This window comes from Sarcophilus harrisii, chromosome 2 (assembly GCF_902635505.1).
Source record: "Sarcophilus harrisii chromosome 2, mSarHar1.11, whole genome shotgun sequence".
Classification (NCBI taxonomy): domain Eukaryota; kingdom Metazoa; phylum Chordata; class Mammalia; order Dasyuromorphia; family Dasyuridae; genus Sarcophilus; species Sarcophilus harrisii.
In genome coordinates this window covers 417,656,491-417,675,663 of record NC_045427.1, presented here as the reverse complement: position 1 = coordinate 417,675,663, position 19,173 = coordinate 417,656,491, and the positions used below count along the sequence as shown (strand labels likewise).

At 39.8% G+C, this 19,173-nt stretch overlaps 2 protein-coding genes across 4 annotated transcripts; one reads left to right on the top strand and one right to left on the bottom strand.

Annotated features, from left to right (window-relative positions):
• Positions 1 to 455: 455 nt before the first annotated feature.
• Positions 456 to 12,013, top strand: LOC100915642 (rab11 family-interacting protein 2-like). 3 transcript variants are annotated; one of them, XM_031953776.1, is made up of 5 exons: positions 456 to 649; positions 1,663 to 2,001; positions 3,551 to 3,623; positions 3,948 to 4,038; positions 6,442 to 12,013. In XM_031953776.1, the coding sequence occupies exons 1-5, from the start codon at positions 615 to 617 to the stop codon at positions 6,918 to 6,920; spliced, it is 1,017 nt and encodes a 338-aa protein (XP_031809636.1). In that variant the 5' UTR covers positions 456 to 614; the 3' UTR covers positions 6,921 to 12,013. The 3 variants fall into 3 exon arrangements, with proteins under 3 accessions (XP_031809636.1, XP_031809635.1, XP_031809637.1); XM_031953775.1 differs by lacking the exon at positions 3,551 to 3,623 and adding an exon at positions 3,300 to 3,504 and having other exon boundaries at positions 463 to 649; XM_031953777.1 differs by lacking the exons at positions 456 to 649; positions 3,551 to 3,623 and adding exons at positions 686 to 1,558; positions 3,300 to 3,504.
• Positions 12,014 to 12,849: 836 nt separating this feature from the next.
• On the bottom strand, positions 12,850 to 19,173 carry LOC100923211 (homeobox protein EMX1). Its single transcript, XM_023506717.2, has 3 exons — positions 18,761 to 19,173; positions 16,550 to 16,734; positions 12,850 to 16,060 (listed from the first exon to the last, which is right to left on the bottom strand). The coding sequence occupies exons 1-3, from the start codon at positions 19,017 to 19,019 to the stop codon at positions 15,896 to 15,898; spliced, it is 609 nt and encodes a 202-aa protein (XP_023362485.1). The 5' UTR covers positions 19,020 to 19,173; the 3' UTR covers positions 12,850 to 15,895.

Here is a 19,173-nt window from a genome sequence, read left to right as displayed (position 1 = left end):
GTGTCGAACCCAAAACTGAAAGGGGAAAGCCACTGATTGAGTGGAAACCCCGGCGAGCGCGTATGATTTAGTTTTCCATTGCAGCGCTTTCTGTGTTGTACTTTGTTAAGCATTTCCGATTGCCGCTTACTCCGGTTCTAGGAGGGCTGCGCGCCACGAGGGGCCGTGCGCCCCCGCTGGCTGCCTCGGCACCAAAGCGCCGGGGCTAAGGGGCTCCCTCAGCCCCGGGGGCTCTCGGGCTTCTAGGAGAATGTTCTTTCCCGAGGGCCCCGCGCAGGCAGCCTGAGCTAGGCCGGACGCGTCCCGGCTGGAGCGTCGGAGCCGAGCCCTGACGCGGCGGCCCTTCCCTGCGGGCCTCAGTTTCCCCGTCTCTGCGAGGAGGGGGCCGGCCCGCGCATCCCCCGCGGTGCAATCTGCGAAGCATCCCGCGCCCGGCTCTACAGCAGTGAGGGAGTCCCTCGCGGAGGGCAGGGGCCGCCGGGACCCTCCCCCACTCCGAGCCCGGGCACGCGCCGAGCCGCGGAGAGAGCCTCCTTGTGCGCGTGCGCGGCGATGGGTGGGAGGAACAGCTGGAGCCTCAGCCGGCGGAGCGCGCGCTGCCGGCCTGAGAGCGAATGGAACAGGACGAGGAGCGCGCGCCCCACGAGGGGTAACGGACGCGGCGCGGCTCGAGCCCCCCCCCCCCCCCGGGAAGGACCAGCCCCCTGCCTCCGGCCCTTGTCCTCGGGAGGGGACACCCCAGCATCTCTACCTTCACACGAGGGGTGTCCCCCCGGGAACCTTGCCACCAGGAGAGCGGGAACGGAGGCGGGGTGGGGTCCTCTGCTTGCCCACAGGACGAGTGCTTTGAAAGGGGCCTCGCGTCCCCACAAGAGGAATGGGGGATGGGGTCTGCTTCCCCCCAAAGGATAAGCAGACTCCCCCTGGGGTTGGATCTCCGTTTCCCTCAAGGGCAGCTCCTAAAGGAGAGTATCTCTAAGAGGGCACGGGGAGAGGGCTCTCTGCTTCCCCGAGGGAGCCCGTGGGACTCTCCCTTTCCTCACAGAGGGAACAGAGGCTGTGCTTCTAAGGGGGGCCCCTGGGAAAAGGGGGTCTGTTTTTCCAAAAGGGAAATATGAGTCTCTCCCTCCCGGTCTCTGCTTTCATAGAAGGGGAATCCCTCGAGTGCGTCTGCTTCCCCACAAAGGGATTCCCTGAGGAGGCTTCTGCTTTTACACAGGGAGACTCTCCTTCAGATTGCTTCCTCATGTCTATTTGCCACATAGAGAAGGAAGGGCTGAGTGTCTCTTCTCTCTCATACCAAGGGGGAACCATGTTCCCAGAGCCTCTGCTTCCAGAAAAGGAAGCTTCCTGGCAAGAAGGAATCTCTTCCCTTCCACTCCTCTGAACCCATCCAAACTGACCTTAGCAAAAAGTACCTTTCCCCCTCCTTGCCCCAGACTGGCTTTCCTTTTGAAAGCTGCTGCTCCCAGCACTTCAGAGGGTCCCTCTCTGAAGGGGGAGAAAGTCCTTCTCTCTCCAGTGGTTCTAAGGGGAGCCACTAGTGACTACCTCACCTGTAAGTATATCTGAATCTGGTCTCTACTAGGGGGCATTTCTTGATGAAGGATCTAATTAGCACGGTAAATGGCTGCAGTGATCACTGGTTTCTTTCCTCCACAGGGCAGTTAAGGAAAAAGAATGGTGCCCAACTCATGTGCAGTTGACAGTCCTTCGGGCTCAGAATCTACAGGCCAAAGGACGCTCTGGGTTCAGCAATGCCTTTGTGATCATCCGGCTCCAGAAACAGAAATATATGACCTCAGTGGTGCGTCACAACCTGAGCCCTGAGTGGAAAGAGGATTGCATTCTTCAGTTGCCTAGTAAACTGGATTTGGGGGAGGATCCTAACCTCATCTTAACAGTCAAGCATCATTCACAGTGGTTTGCAGACCAGTTCCTGGGCCAGATAGCCATTTCTCTGAAGCAGCTTTTCCAAGACAAAACCAAGAGGAACAATGAGTGAGCTTGGCTTTTCCCACACACTTAAATGGGGAGATTTGAGATTTTGGGAACTCTTGCTCATTCTGCTGAATCAGGTCTTTGCTTCAGCAGGAGGGAGTAGGGGTAACGGATGAATGAATAAAAGATGTATCATCGTGTCAAGGTCAATATCCACTGTAAGGGTGTCAGTTTAGGATGAAAGACCTTGTAAATTAGCAGGGCTATCACTCTAAAGTAAATCAATAAAATGTCCATTTTATATCAGGATCTCCTACTATGCATAGGCTGCTTTTAGTAAAAACCACAAAATATTAAACCAATCTCTTGTACCCATGAATGTTTTCCTCTTCCATGAAGGTTCAAAGGAAGTTGTAATTGTTTTAGAAAGTAGCTATGTAATCCTAGAATGGAAAAATATCTAAATAAAACCAAGAAATTTAATATATTAATATTAATATTTAGGGAATACTTTTTTAGTCTGAATTATTTAGGCCCTTAATTTCCCTGCTGCTACCTACTCATTAACAATTTCTCCACCAGATGAAATTCAGTTAGTCTGTTATCTGAACTGGTAAAAGGTTAAATGAGGGAAGAGGCTGAAATTATCGGCTCTAATGAAATGTTTGACTATGGATTCGTGAGTTTCAGTTTTCCATTACCACTGGTAAGCAAGAGTAGGCTATTACTGGGAATACACTTCAGCAATAGGGGGAAAAAAAACAACCCAAAAATTGCATTTTTAGTGAAAGAAGAATCTGTTAGCTAGAAGAAAATGAGAGCAGAGATCACGCTATTGAATGGGTAAAACAATGAAATTAATGGAAGGAGGAATATAGATTCCTGGTGATCAAGGGAAAGGAAAGAAATGGAATAATGGAGGCCTGTTACTTCTAGAAGTTTAAGAATGTCCTTGTGTAAAGGGAGAACAAAGGGGATAATTTATCATGTCACCTATTTAATCTCTGATTAATTTCAGTTTCTGTAGGACCTCTCTGTATGAGAGAATCTTTTGTTGAGCATGTTACTCATTTCCTTTAAATCAGAGACATTTTTATTGAGAGAGAATATATTTGGTAACAGACCCCAAAACATAGAGGGGGGAAATAAAGGTTAAAAGAGGAAGCTGGGTTTCATGAAGCTAGGAGGAAATTCTTTTTTAGCTGCCTGAGAGATCCATTTTATGTGTAGAATAAGATTTCAGTGGTTGTGGTATCATTGGCATAGTATGTGGGCAATTCCTAAAATGGCAGAAACCAATTCAAGGTAGCATGGTTGTGCTAGCTTCCAGTAACTTCTTGGGAATTTTCTTCACATAGGTGGTTCATCTTGCAGTCCAAAAACAGGAAGACCAACAAGTACCTTGGGCGTCTACAACTCAGTATTCAGTTCATGGAGATTTCAGGCCAGGACAGGGAACCAGTTTTTCCAAAAAACAGTGGATCATGGTCATCCTTTGGCAAACTCCACAGCAGATTAATGAATAAGAGAAGCAAGATTTATAAAGCAAATTCCTTTCCTATGGTAAGAATCTGTATCTCCTAACATCTTTGCTTTCTTATCTTTTCAGCTTTCCCCTTATTTTTAAAGAACCTGTTACACCTAAGTCTCTAAAGAATGATACAATTCTGACCAGTATCAAGGTAAATGGAAATATGGAAGGGCATACCCTTTAAAGCCACAGTATAAGGATTATGGGGATGGCACAGTTAGTCTTAAGCAACTCTTAAATCACTGCAACATTGACCCTCACACAGGGACAGAATTTCTTTTAGGACCAAAACTTGGGTAATTTCCAGCTAATAGTCACTAGGATTGTGAGCTCTCAGCCTTGAAGCTAATTAATTTACCAGATTTCAATTTAGCAACCTGCCAGATGACTATGAAATATACTTTCTACCTCACATGAAACTACAGGGTTGTCACATCTACAAGATCCATTATTCTCTGTTTGTTCCCTGTTTCAGTCCAGTATTGGTGACTATAGCTATGTTAATGAATCAGAGAAGGCATCAATTATTGCTCCCAGTTCTTCAGGACATACATTTTCAGCTAGAGGTGAGTTGTTATTGAGAGGATTCTTTTCTCTAATTTGATAATGATAATAACTAAGCTTAACCTTAGGTTAGTGGTTTACTTCTTGTTCTTCCCTACCATTTTCATACCTCCCCTCTGCCGCTATCAGTAACCTGTTCTCCTTTGAAGTTTATTCCATCAGTCCATATATCACCCTATCTAAATCCTTGTTGCATGCAGTCTTCTATTGACTCCTAGGTCATTCCTGCTTCTTTCTCAAGGAATTCAGTAAAAGCCTTCCTCTCTACTTTAATCCCTACTTACTTACTTACTTGGGGTCAGGAATATTAATGCTGATGTCCCCTCAAAAATCCTGGCCTTCTAGTTCAACAACCCCCTCAACTCACATGACTTAACCTTTACCCCATTGCTACCACACAGAGATGATCATATCCTTGATTTCATCATTAGTTGACAGCTTTGTAATCTAAAACTCTCAAATTCCTCACTAATATTGCAAACTCTTTTCAATACATCTCTTCCTGTTTCCCTTCTCTTAATCCCTTTCTATGCCTTCATCTACTTCATCCCTACCTACTGTTCCAATCCATTCCCCCATTTTGTTTTCATTCCCTTTGTTCCCATGCTTGACTCTATAGTTAGTTACCTCTGTGTCTTGAGGACTTTGTGACTTTCTTACTCTCTTGCTTTTTTTGATTCATACTTGCTTGACCCATGCCCAATCATGGCTTATTCCTAATATCTTCCTTCTCTTTTCCTTGTGCTGTAGAATACTAATTAAGCCCCAGTACAATTTTTATATTACTTTAATCTCAATGCATCTCATCACTGCAAGGCAGTCCTTATCTACTGACTGCTCATTTGTTGCCTGCAAACATGCTCACATTTTCCCCATTAAAAAAACAATCACTTATCCTTCCCATCCTTTCAAGTATCATTCTATAATCTTGCCTTCATTTCATAGCAAATCTTCTAGGAAACAGTGTCTACATTTATATCTACTTTCTTGCTTTCCTATTTCCTGCTTAGCAATCTTATCCCATAACTACATTTCTCTAAAGTTGCCAATGATCACTTTATTGCTAAATCTGATGGCCTTTTCTCAGTATGATCTTTTTATCTATTTGTAGCTTTTGATATTATTGACCTACTTTCTTCCTCCTGAAAACTATTCCTTTGGCATTCTTGATACACTATTATCTGGTTCTCCTGTTTGTCCTACCGCTACTACTTCTTAGTTCTCCTTTGCTGAATCATTATCCATCTCTTGGGGAGTGGAGTGAGAAGGATATCCACAAAGGATATGATTATCTTGTTCCTTCTCTCTCCACATTTTTTGGTGGCGATTTCACCAGCTGCCACATCTATAGAGATAATTATTTTATAGATATAATTGCTATAGAGATGACTCATATTCATATATATATATATATAAAACCCTAATTTCTCTACTGAGTTCCACATCATCAACTGCCTAGTAGATATTTCTTCCTGAATATTCCTTGGCACCTCAAACTCCACATTCCATAATTGAACCTATATCTTTGGAGAAGGGGCCTGAACTTGCCTTTCCTCCAAAACTTCTTTCCTGTTTCTGTTGAGTTCATTTATACCCTACCTTTCACCCAGGTTTGTAATCTTGGAATCATTAACTCTTCACTTTTCTCTCACACATTATAGCCAGTCAGTTTACAAATCTTGTCAATTTTGTCTCCATAATATATCTCCTAAATTGGTCCCCTTTTTTCCTCTCACTATCTTAGTTCAGTTCATTACCTCCTAATCTCCTTACTTGAAATTCTTTTCCTGCCCAATCCAGTCTACACATAAATGCCAAAATCATCTTTCTAAAGCACAGGTCTCACCATGACACTCCTTTGTTCAATAATATTCAGTGGTCTCTGTTGCCTCTAGGATAAAATTAAAACTCTTTAATTAACCATCCAAAAACTGTCACAACCTAGTTAAACTATTATCCAAACTAGGTAATGCATTCCTTTCTCACATCTGCCTCTTGGAATCCAAGATGGGCAGTGTGCCACCTTTTAAGAGAAGCATTTCTGATTCCCCATGTTTAATTCTCTTCTTCCCCCCCCCCCCTTCAGCTTATCTTATCGTTAATTATCTGGGTATATGTTGTATTTCTCCAGTAAAATGTAAGTTCCCTGAGGGCAAGGGTTAATTTTTCATTTTGTTTTTGTATATCCCACATCCAGTACACTGCATTGTCCATAGTAGACATGTAATAAATGCTTGTTGTTTTTACAACAACCTATATTCACTTTCTGAGTTTTCAGAAAGTCTTTACTCCAAACCAGTTAACTTTGGAGTGGGTGAATTATTGCCTCTAGTTTTTTTTTTTTTTTTTGTGTGTGTGTGTGTTTCTTTCTTCCTTTCGCTCTTTCTTTTTGTTAAATCCATTAGCATCACCTGTTATGCTGGCCCTGGAAACAGATGTCAACACACAAGACACTACTCAAGGCTTGGGGTTCAGACTTCATTCCTGCCAAGAGATATTCCAGGATTTAAATCAATGTGCAGATGGTATTAGTTCGATACCAAAGCATTCAAGTAGCTATCCAACCATGTCACCTTCCTTACTCCGGCTGCCACACCAAGAGCCTCCGGACCTGGCCAGCAAAGCACTTACTCCATTCAGCAAAAAGAAATCGAGCCTCCCGAAGGAAAGGGACTGTGAAGATTTTTGGGAGATCTTTTCAGAGAACTTAGACTGTACATCCCAGAATAGTCTACATACTAGCAAGACATACTGTTCATCTTCTCCTTCCTTCTCCCCAGAGCAGGAGGTTCCTAAAGAGCCTGTTTCAAAGAAGCAGCAGAATTCATCAAAGGGTTTCCATTGCTATGGTTCATGTCTTAGCTGTTTAGGTTTATCCCCCTGATGCATGACTATTCCTGCTGTAACAGTCTTTTTACTTACCGGCTTATGTTTAAAAAAAAAAAAAGAAAAGAAAAACCTTGACCCATATATACATGCTAAACATGTTTTTAAAATGCACCATATTTCATGTAGAAAAAAATCTTTGTTCCTTCCATCATCTTCCTATTGCTATTCCTAGTTGGTACAGGCTTAGTTCTATACAGATTCTGGGGTCCTGACTTGTAACCATATTAGAAATCTACTAAAAAGAGTATTTACCTTCAGTCAGGGAACTCCTTTGACTCCCCTCTGTAAGGGATTTCCCTAAAACTCATTTAATTCTGTAATTCATTTACTAAACAGTTATAGGGTGCAGAACAAAAATGCTGGTCAGTGAAAGGTAAGACAAATGTTTGATCTGGTATTCTGAAACCAAGCAGGGGAAATAAGTAGGGAATAGTTATGCACACATAGCTCCTCTGACTTTGATAGGGATATATATGTCCATATATATATATAGCCTGCATGCATATGGATATAGAGCATGTTGTCAGACAGTGGTCCTCAATAGTACTGTTCACAACTTGTAGTTTAATAAAAAGGAGGACCTGCTCTGAGTGACTGTAGTACCTTTGTGACCTTGGGTACATTACTTGTCCTCATCTTTTAAAAAGGGCATTGATTTAAATAACATCTAGTATTCCTTCCAGCCCTAAATCAGTGATTTTGTGACTTAATCTGGATTTTCATAGTGTGTCATTTCATGTGGACACTTTACAACAAGGCTATTTTTACTTCTCTTCTGAAACTTTGACAGCAAATTTTTTTGGCCTATTGGACCAAGGATCATTTTAGAGTCTCTGTAGCCTTAAAAATTCCATAATGAGCCAGATCACTTCCAGTAGCCAGCATAGGAAAGACACTACATAGTATTTGTGAGCCACAGTGTAATGTTCTGATTTACATTTAGCCCAGAAACATCCATCTCCTGTAACCTAGACCAGAGGTGTTGAACACACTGCTCCATGTGGCGTATAGCACCCCAGAGTCTAAAGATAAACTGGTAAATTTAACAAAATAAAAATACAATATAACATCAATAATTTACATTTTAAAACTTAAGTCCTTATGCACCAGCAAGAATCTTAATGTACAGATTAGTGGCCTCTTTTCTGTTTGAGTGCTTAGACAACTTTTCTAGGCCAAATCTACAGAGAATATATCAAGGTTATAAACAAATATTAGTCACTGAATTCAGGTCCTTTGTCCCATTCTATTCACAACAGGTTGTAGAAATGGTGCAATGACATGAAGTCTACAAGGTTGAATCGAGAGTCCTACCAATCCTCATTTATGTCCAAATTGATGAAATCAGTGGTACGTAACATTATAATGGTACAAAATTTCATGGGAAATGACCTATACTTTAGCAAGAAGAACGGTATCCTAGATCCTCTCAAGACAAGGGAACAAAAAATATCTGGATGTAACCAATAGCTTTTCCCCCAATTCCCATCATTAATTGACATATTCCTATGAAAATAGATATATCAATACTTGGGAATATGAAAGTATGTGTTAATACTTGGACAGCAGCAGGAAGAGAGGTAGGTGTGATGAGATAACAGAAATTTTTATGTATTTTTGGAGTGAGCTCCCAAATGTGGCAACTAAACTAGAAGAGTCCAACTTAGAAATAAGTTGGTTCACTTTGCTTTCCAGATCCTGTCTCCTGATCTTACTGGTAGGAGAGGCGAGAAGTAAACAAATTATCCCCTCAACTCTTACCTTAAATTTTATATATCACCCTACAATCTTCAGAAAACAAACACAAAAAGTTTTTGGGATGTGCCTATCAGAAGCTAATAAGGTCACTGTTCTGGGATTCTTTGGGGATAAGCTTAAAGATTGATAGAGATCAGTGCAGTGCAAAGGGGATTAAGATTTATTCTTGGTCTCAAAGGGCAGAATTAGGAATAATGAATTTACAATCCATAAAGTGCAGACCCTTTTGTTTTAGAAATAGAAGTAAACTTATCCAAGGTGATGTGAGTGATAAGTAGTAGATTCTAGCTTTAAACCGAGTTCCTCTAAATCAATTGTTTATACTCTGCCACATTGCATTCAGAATAGCTATTTCCTTCTGCATTTTGTCTACTCCACAAGAATGAGCTACCAGGCAGTACTTCTTTAATATGATCAAAAGCATATCTTTGAAAGTAAGACCTAGTTTTTACAACAGAGAAACACTTAAAAGCTTTCCCAGTACAAATGTGCAAAATAAGGATGTTCCCCCTCCCTAGTGATTTGATTTGATTCTAGAAATGCTAGCTGTAACAGAAATGCAAGAGAAACAGAATTGAAGGTATAAGTAATAGCAAAAAGGATACGTAACAGAAGAGAAAAATCAGAATTGGTAAAGTAAGACTATTAACTTTGAGTTAAGTAGCAAAATACAAAATAAATCCACAAAAATCATCAGTACCACTCTATATGGTACTAATAAAACCCAAAAAATTCAAAATTACAGAATGCATAAAATAGGAGTTAATTTATTAACCCAAGACACAAATATAGCTAAAAGCACTTTACAGAAGGGAAGATAAATAATTGAAGAGATAATCTGCTCGTGGTTGGACTGTGGTAACATAATAAAAACGATACCACCTTATTCAATTTATTGATTTAGTGGTATACTAATGAAATTACCAAAGAGAAACTATCGATTTAGACAAAATAATTAATTTGGAATATAAAAGAAATAGAGAAAAGTAATAAGGGAACATAGTATTAGTTGCATTTTTGGTCTCTAAACAATTATTAAAAACAATTTAGTACTGGTGAAAAAAACAGAAAAATCCATTAAAGGAACAAATCAGAAAATCAAGAAAAAGGAGTAATTGAACATGGTATTCCAATAGTAGATGCACTTGGGAATATAGATTGCTTAGTGAAGGACTCCTTTTCAAAGGGAACAGCTGAAAGAACTGGAAAGCAGTTTGGCAGAAATTAGATTTAGACCATTACAACATAGGCTCAAAATTGATATATAACCTAAATATAAAAGAAACTTAACATAAAAAAATTAGAAGAGAATGGAAGGAAGTATCTTTTACTTTTTATGACTATTGGAAAAACTCAGGTTTTTTTTTTTAATTTTATTGCTATCTTATTTTTCACCTCCATTTAAAAATATGTCTTCTATCCTTTTCCCTTACTTGGAGAGTTATTCTCTATAACAACAAACAGAAGGGGAAAAAAGCAGTTAAAACTAAATACAATATGTCCTATGTTGCATGCAATGTAGCATATCTATAATTCCTACCTCTGCAGATGAGGGGAGGGAATTTTTTTTCATCTTTTCTTCTGGGCCTAATTTTGTCTTTATGGTTGTTTTTTTGTTGTTGTTCTTTCCATTTAAATCATTTGTCATATTTTTTAGTTCTGCTTACGTGGCCTCACTTCACATAAGTCTTCCCGTGCTTCTTTGAATCTGTAATATTTTAAAATATATTTTTAAAAATTTCTTTCTATTCTGAACTTAACCAAACACTAAATAAAATGCGTATTTATGTATACATAGTAGAACAGAAAAAGAGGGTTGAACATGAAATTGCAGATCTCTGTTATTGAAACTTTCTTTTCAAGGATATAAGTTTGAAGTTGTAGTTTTCAAAGCTTTCCTGCTTGTCTGTCTGTTTCAGACCTTTTCTCCATTTAAAAAATTCTCAACCCTCTATCCATTTTTTTTTTTTTGGCTATTCATATTTTCCCTTACCTTCCTCCAATTTACCTGGAGGGATACTGGTAGGGGAGGGAAAGGTTTTGTTATAAATAAGCATAGTTTAAGAGAACAAATCCACAAGTTAATCTAAGACATATGACTTATCAATCTTCTGGTATCATAGTTGTTTATAAATCTGAATTCTCAAGTCTTCTTTATAATGGTTTTTTAAAATATTCTCTTTGTTGCACTCTTTCCATCACATTACAGATTTTCCCTGGTTTCTCTGAATGCAATAATATTCCATTCCATTCATAGATCATTTTTTAATCCATTCCCCAACAAACCAACATCCATTTAGTTCCCAGTATTTTTGCTACCATAAAAGAACTGCCATAATCATTTTTTGTATGTATATATATATATATATGTATATATACATATATATGCATATATATGTGGTATGTGTATGTTTCCTTTTTCTCTTGATCTATTTGGAAAACAGGCCTAGTAATGGTATAACTGGATTCAATGATGAATTACTGAGCTTATTTTCCCAAAGCCCCTCCAACTCGTTTGTTTTTTTTCCCCCATCAATTTTGCCAATAAGATAGGTGAGATAAAACCTTAGAGGAGTTTTTATTTGCAGTTACCTAATTTTGGTGAACATAATTTTTATGGCATAATAATCCATTGCAATCAAGTACCACCATTTGTTTAGTCATCTCCCAAATGGCAGGCGTCTACATCATTTCCAGTTCTTTGCTAATATTTTGATTAATATTAATTTTATTTTCGTCTTTGACCTTATAATTTTAGCAGTAAGATCCTTGAGTCAAAAGATATGGACATGTTAGTAATTTTCTTGGCAAAATTCCAAACTGCTTTCCAGAATAATTTAACCAATTCACGGTTCCATGAAAATTATAACAATATGCCTCTCTTCAGTCACTCCACCATTACCTATTACCATTTTTGTCAGTTTCCTGGATATGAAATGACATTTCAGAGTCATTCTGATTTGCATTTGTGTTATTAGTGATTTGGGACAATCACTAGTGTCTTTAACTGTTTGTAATTCTTTTAAAAACAGTTCATATATCCTTTTTATCACATTAGCTGGGGAATAGTTTTTGACCTTATATAATTAGTTATTTATATGTTATGGTTACCAGATAATTATCAGAAATATTTGATTTAATTTTTTTTCCTTATCAACAGCTTTCTTATCACAGTTGCATTATTTTTGCTAATAGAAAAGCTTTCAATTCCATGTAATAGAAATTATATTTTATCTTTTGTAATCACATCTATTTTTGGTTAAGAATACAGGAGAAGAGTTTTTATTAAACAAGGAATAGAAGAAAGTATGAAAAACAAAACACACCATTTTGACTATAGAAAAAATTTAAAACTTTTGTACAAACAAAATCAAATAAAATAGAATAAGAGAAACTGTAATGGAGAGGGGGAAATTAAATCAAATATCAATGATAAAAGCAAAGAATATATAGCAAATTGTCAAAAATGTAAAATACCAAGAGCCATTCTCCAATAGTCAAAGGAGTTGAAGAAACTGCTCTGACAGGTACTAAAAATAAGTGACTATTTGAAAATACATAATAGAAGAAAAGTAATTCAAAACTATATAATTTAGGAAAGATAGTCAACAACAAAATGGTCAGAGGCAATGGAAGAAAGGCACACTAAATGAACTGACAATTGAGTGGGCGCCCATCAGTTGGGGAATAGCTGAATAAGTTATGATATATGAATGTAGTGGAATATTATTGTTCTGTAAGAAATGACAAGCAGGCTTATTTCAGAAAAGCCTGGAAAGATTTGCATGAACTGATGCTGAGTGAGTAGAATCAAGAGAACACTGTACATAGCAACAACAAGGTTAAATAATGATAAATTGTCATGGATTTGGCCCTTTTCAACAATGTGATTCAAGGAAATTCCAATAGACTTGTGATGGAAAGAGAGATCCACATCCAGAAAAAGAATTATGGAGACTGAATGTGGATCAAAGAATAATAGTATTTTCACTTTGGTTGTTGTTGTTGTTTTGTTTTCTCATGTTTTTTTCTTTGATCTGATTTTTCTTGTGCAGTATGATGAATTTGGAAATATATTTAGAAGAATTGCACATGTTTAACCTATATTAGATTGCTTGCTGTCTATGGGAGAGGGTAGGGGAGAGAGAGGGGGAAAATATGGAACACAAGGTTTTGCAAAGGTGAATGTTAAAAAATAAAAAGTTATATAAAAAAGAAAAGCACACTAATACAATATTTTTGGAGTTGACTTCCAACTATCTTACATCTTAATTGGGAGTTATTCCAGGGTAGCCTATTCATATATTCTAGTAGTGAATCAATTAATTCAAAAAGATCAAAGACAGAAAAGTCCAGTATATTCTAAAATATTCACAGTAGCAATGTTGTAACAAAGAACTAGAAATGGAAATAGATTTGAAATATAGTTGAAAAACCTGTTATGTGAATGTTTAATATAATTATACAGCAAGGAATGACTATTAACAAAGGATTCAGAAAAACATGGGAAGATTTTGATGAACTGATAAAGAGTAAAATAAGCAAAACCAAAAGAATAATGGTCCTGGAGAAAGGATAATGAAACATAACTACCTCTTTGGGGCATGAAAATAGGAGACAATACAAGCCAAAAGTTGTATATGTCGTCAGATTTGGTCACTATTTGGTAGGTTTTTTTCTTAACAGGGCAGGCAAGTTGTATGTGGTAGAGGGCAGTTTCCAGGAATGATAGTAATATGACAAAGGTTATCAATAAAATGTATTAAAATAGCAAACTTAACAGAATTACAATATAAGACTTGAGAACTGAATTTTACCCTTAACAGAACTGTTTATCCTTAGAAGAGATGGTTAACAAGATGAGAGAGGAGAAATCAATAACTTGGTTTTAATCTCTTTAAGGAAATATGGCTGGGTTATTTTTAAGGGAAAATATTCTGCAAACAGCATGGTTTTAATTGAGTATTAAGGAGAAATGACTAATGTAGAGAGCACTCCAGCTGTTAGCAGACAAGCAGAAATGAAGGGAATAGCATCTGATTAACAAAAAAGTGATTAATTGTACCTGACACATATCAATCATAGCAAATTGGAAGAAAGAGTTCTAAATCGAAGTATTCAGATTTTACTCAAAAAATTAAGGCAAAAACAGAGTAGAAAATATATATCTGAAACCTCTTGGAAAGTAATGTCCACTAGTAAGGGGGTTCTTAGCAATATATCTTTTGATATATTTGATTATTTGTTATAAATCACCTTTTCCCCTTAATAAACTTCCCTCCTCATCCCAGCATAGAAAAGATATGACATGGTCAATTTATGCACCAAGATACTTTTTACATTAAATGGAATAAATATTCCCTTCTGATTCAAGCATTACTTTGAAAATTCACAGGCCAAACTTTGTATATAGGTGAGGGATAATTCATATAGGCAAGGCAGATTTATTCCATTTTCCTTGTTAACCTGAAGGAAGTATATAACAGAGGGATTATTGGCAACCACTCTTACTAGCCCTAGGAGAGGGATTTGTCAGAAACATGTTGATATTGTCATGAAATCCAAACTTGCTTTCTTAGTTATGGCCCACACAATAGGCGGCTACCAAAGAATGAGAAGGGACTCAAGTGCTAACTATGTGTCAAGAAAATGGATAAGCCTTAGAATAGTATCCATCTCATCTTAGGGAATGACATAATAGGGAAGCTTATAGTATTCCCAATTAAACTTAAAACTTTCTCTTACTCCATCAGTACACATCTGAGATGGACATTACATATAAATATGATAGGCCTAGAACTCGATAACAGGAAGAAGACTGCATTATAATTGGGAAAATGTGTTTTGCAGCTCCCTGGCATAAAATTCCATACATTCGCTTGGTGATACTGTTAAAATCAAAGAGCTGGGAACAGAGTTACAAGGAAATTGTTTCAATAGATGGCTGGTGTACACAGGCCATGCTGTATTTTCACATTTTCAAGTTGCAAGAGGGATAGTATTCAGGAAATGTATATTTGGAAAAGGAGCAGAACCTCATTGTATAGCAAAACGGAGTATCCAACCCAAGTGTTTCACTGGTATCTATGAAATGTTGAAAGACCTAGCAAAAGTACATTGAGAAGTACTCTGTGGAGGATGTATGGGAGAACAGACAGGTATCATACAAGATGAAAAGATGTTTTGGGATAGGCTCTGCAACAATGAACAGAAGGACCTCAGGCATGGGATCACAGATCCATTCATATATACACACACTCACACTCTGGATCACAGAGACAAGACAGAACTGAACAAATCAATAGATATACAGATAACCAATATACCCAAATGTATCTTTGTACATAAGTAATGAAACACCAGGATACTCCTTGTATACCAGTTAAAAAAGATTGGGTTTTCTGAGTAGATTCCAAGTCTCCTTTTCTCATTCTGACTCCTTAATCTGAAGTGACTGATGGAATGAAGGGAAGTAAGCATGGTTGAGAGAACCTAGTTCAGATAGGTGGTGATGGGTCAGAAATGGGCCAGGCCTGGAAATCAGCTTCCTCTGACAGTCTCTTTTAGACTACTCCAACCTTTGTACTTCTCATTACTGTTAAATGAGGTAGCTCCATCTTTTATCGTCAATGTAGTTATCTGGAGCTCTAGCTTATACTCTCATAGCAATGCAAATTTCTTATGAAAACTAAATTTTTTTGAAGACAGTCTCCTTATCATAGCCAGAATGAAAGTATAGTGGCCATTCACAGGCCCAGTTCCACTACGGATCAGCATGGGAACTGACCTACTTGGAAGCCAAGTAATGAAACAATTCCTACTTGGCTTCCAACCAGAGCTGCCACTTGGCTGCTTAAGCAACCTGGTGGTGTCTAGCTACTGGAGGTTCACCATATTGTGCCAGATTTGGACACTTGATTAACACCATGTATCTCAGAGATCCTGAGATCCAGAAGCCTCAGCTATCTCAGAAGGAATTACAGGCATGTGTTCAGCTCTGAAGAAGACTTTCATCTTTTCCAATTTTTTACCTAGCAATCTTGAGTGGGTGTCAGTCTCAAAATCAGATTCCAAGTGGTTAAGATATTGGAAAATTCCTAAACTCTTGTCTGCCTCATCAAAGAGGTATTGCTTCTGCCATCAAACTTGTCCCACAGCCAGGCCTCAAGCATTCTTTCATGAGAGGGCACCTTCCAGTCCCCAAGAGTATGCTTAATCCTCAGATGTCACATCAATGTCCTCATCAGTGCCCTGCCTAGCAGCCACTTGCCACTGACTCATGAGCGGTCCATTCTTCCTCTTCTCTTCTGCTGTTGGGCATTCCTCCATCTTCTGCCTTTTGTGTTTTGTTCGACGATTTTGGAACCATACTTTGACCTGCAGGAGGAATCTAGTGAGATTACACCTCCCCAAACTGATAGTCTAACCCTCCTCATACAGACAAGATATCCTCTATCCCTTTGTACTTTTGTGTCTAGGGAGTATAGGGCACTCTAGTTCCAGGGAATTCTGCACTTAAATTTTTGCACTACATTTCCTCTCACCACATTTGTCTTTTTATTAATACTGATGTCTGAATAGTGTGCTTTGGATCCTCCCACTATTCTCTCATCTACCTATTCCCTAATAAAATACTGCTTCTGACCCCTGAGAAATAAGGAATTTACATGCCTGTGATTAGACAGGGCTTGGAGTTTATGTATGCTAATTACACCAAGGAGCTCTTTTGACTTGTCCTTGAGAAGAATATGCTCCTTTTCATTCAAGTTCTTGTTCCTGGACATAACAGGGGAACCAGAGGGAGATGTGTATAATATAGAAATGACTTCCCTCCTCTTCCCTTCCCCTTCACCAAAAAAACAATACCTGAGTTTCCGTTAGACACAAGCTGTTTGCAAGCTGCTTCCTCTCTGCTCCCACTACATAGTGGTTTTTCTCAAAGGTTCTTTCCAGCCGCAGGAGCTGGGATGGGGAGAAAGCTGTCCGGATCCTTTTGGGCTTTCGAGTAAAGGGCCCACAAAGCAGCAGGCTCTCAGGAGAATGGACTTCTCCTGTTTGAAAAGAAAAGCCCCAGTATTCTCTGGTTAACTTTTCCCAGCTAGTGTCCAAGAAACCCTAAATGTTTCTATTTGGTTGTCAGGACAGTATAGAATAGCATCCTCATCCTTTCTCCCCAGTTCCCCAAGACCTTGCTCTAAGCCCATCCTGGTATTGATGTTTAGGTGGAACAATAATCGTTAATAATAGCTCCCATTTCTATAAAATCAAGTGTTAGATTTAGAGTCCTTAGGACTTTTGTTAAAATCCTATTTTCAATCTCATCATTGATCTGCATGACCCTGAAGACCTTGCTGTAAAATAAAGGTGTTTAAAAAAAAAAAAAGGGTGTCTTAAGAACCCTTTCAGTTCTAAGTCCTAAGACTACTTCTACCAGCTACTTCTTTGCTCTCATTGTTAATGCTTCCACAAAGGGAAATGTAGGGCACACTTAAGCAGAATGAGAATGGAAGTTCCTAGGTTCTGCCAATATTTCTGTGACACTTTCACCATTTCCACTTCCGAAGTCAAAAGGGATTAATCAACAAATGAGGGAAAATTTGGGTCTAAAGGCTCTATCTCTGTAGATTTCAGTGGAGTACATTGGATACTGGTTGAAGTTGGAGATAAAACAAGGAAAGGAAGCTGTCTAACCTCTGTTAGAATGGCTGCAGAAGAGAACTGGCTGGTAGGGTTCCTGCTGCTCTTGGATCCTGGGCTACCAGGCTGTGTATGCATAGATCTGGTCAGTTGCTTTATCTTGTGTGGGTAACCTCAGGGAAAGAATCCTGGTTCTGATACTTTGTGTCCCTGAACAAGTCATTTAACATTGCTAAAATTTTCCTCATTTGGGAAATGGGTATCATATTTACTCCAGCTGCCTCCCAGGCTTTTTTTTTTTTTTTTTTTTTTTTTAAGGAAAATGTTTTAGGAGCCTTAAATTACTGGTAATAGGAATCATTAGTACTGAGCTTTGGTAAGGTGATTTTTAAGCAGTGCCCTCAGTTCCTAGAAAGATATTCTTACCTACAGAATGATCACAGGAAACTATGTAGTGAATGACCAATGCTGTCCAGACACTGAGACTGAAGGCTATAGCAGTGACTTGAAGGAGAAAGCCTTGGAAACTTCTCCCTTCTTCCCCACCCCTCTTTTCTCCCCTCTACGCCCTAACTTCCCATACCATGTCATACTGCTCTTTTCTACAAGTGAAAAGAGAGGCAAGCATTTCCTTTGGTACCACCCCCTAGCTAGGATCCTCGATCTCCAGCCCCCTTCCCCCTGCAACTCCTTACGTTCTGCACCCCACGAGGAAAGCCAACTTCTAAATGAAACTTTCCATCCCCAAAGTGACCACGGACCCACTACCGCTTCTCCTGCGCTGTCCGACAGGATCGGAGGGAGATGGAATAAGAACTATATTTTTAATGAGACTCTGGGTCGCGATCGGCTTTTTGTGACCTTGAACAAGCATGTTCCCTTCTCTGAAACTGTTATTTCATCTACAGAATAGGAATAGTAATCCTAGAACTGCCTCCCCCGCAGGATCGGAGCTAGAAAAGGAAATTGAGTTGCCATCCGGCAGCTGGAGATGCTATTCTACGCGTTAATTGTGCTGCCCCACCCCGTACAAAATGCCCAGTTCCTGGACACAGGGGCAACAAGGTCATTCTGCCTCAACTCTCCGTCCTCACTCCCAGAGGAGTGGTCCCTACCTAACCCAAGTCTCCCTTCCCACGCGAAAGGCAATCCTTTTCCATCCGGTCAACAATTTCCCGACTACCATAAACAGAGTGTATTAGAAGCGCTCGCTTAGAGGACATCTAGTCCAAACCCTTTCTCTCCTTCCATCAGCCCTTCTATACACACTCCCTCTGTTCCTGCTCGCATTTTACAGATGGGGAAACTAAGGCACAAAGAGGTGACGTGATTTGCTCGCCATCCCACTGAGGGGATGCGAAACGGGACGATACAAGTCCGATACTTTCCCCTAGAGCTACCTCCCCGACGGCGCGCTTCCCGAGGCTCAGCCGTACTCACCCGGGAAGCTCGGTGTCCACAAGCGGCTTCGTAGAAGCCAGGGGCAGCAACTGCATAGGTCCCGGGAGCCGGGCGGGGGCGGACCCAGGCGACCATTGGCTCCGCGCTCAGGGAGAGCCTGAGGCTCCAGGACCAGCAGGCGGGCAGCCCCCCAGGCTGGTGAAGCACAGGGCTTGGCTGGCGCGGGGGGTAGCAACGGCTCGGCGGAAGTTCCCACAAGCGCCTCGATGGAGAAGCCTCTTCGGGAGGAGGTGAACATGCTGGAGCCCGAGACAGCCAGACCGACGTGCCACCTCCTTGCGGGCTATCGGGCCACGACTGCGCTGCATCCGCACTCAGCACCGTGAGTTTGGGGGCATGCGCCAACCCGCCCCGAGGGAGGGGAAGGGGACTGGTTACCTCCCGCCCATCTA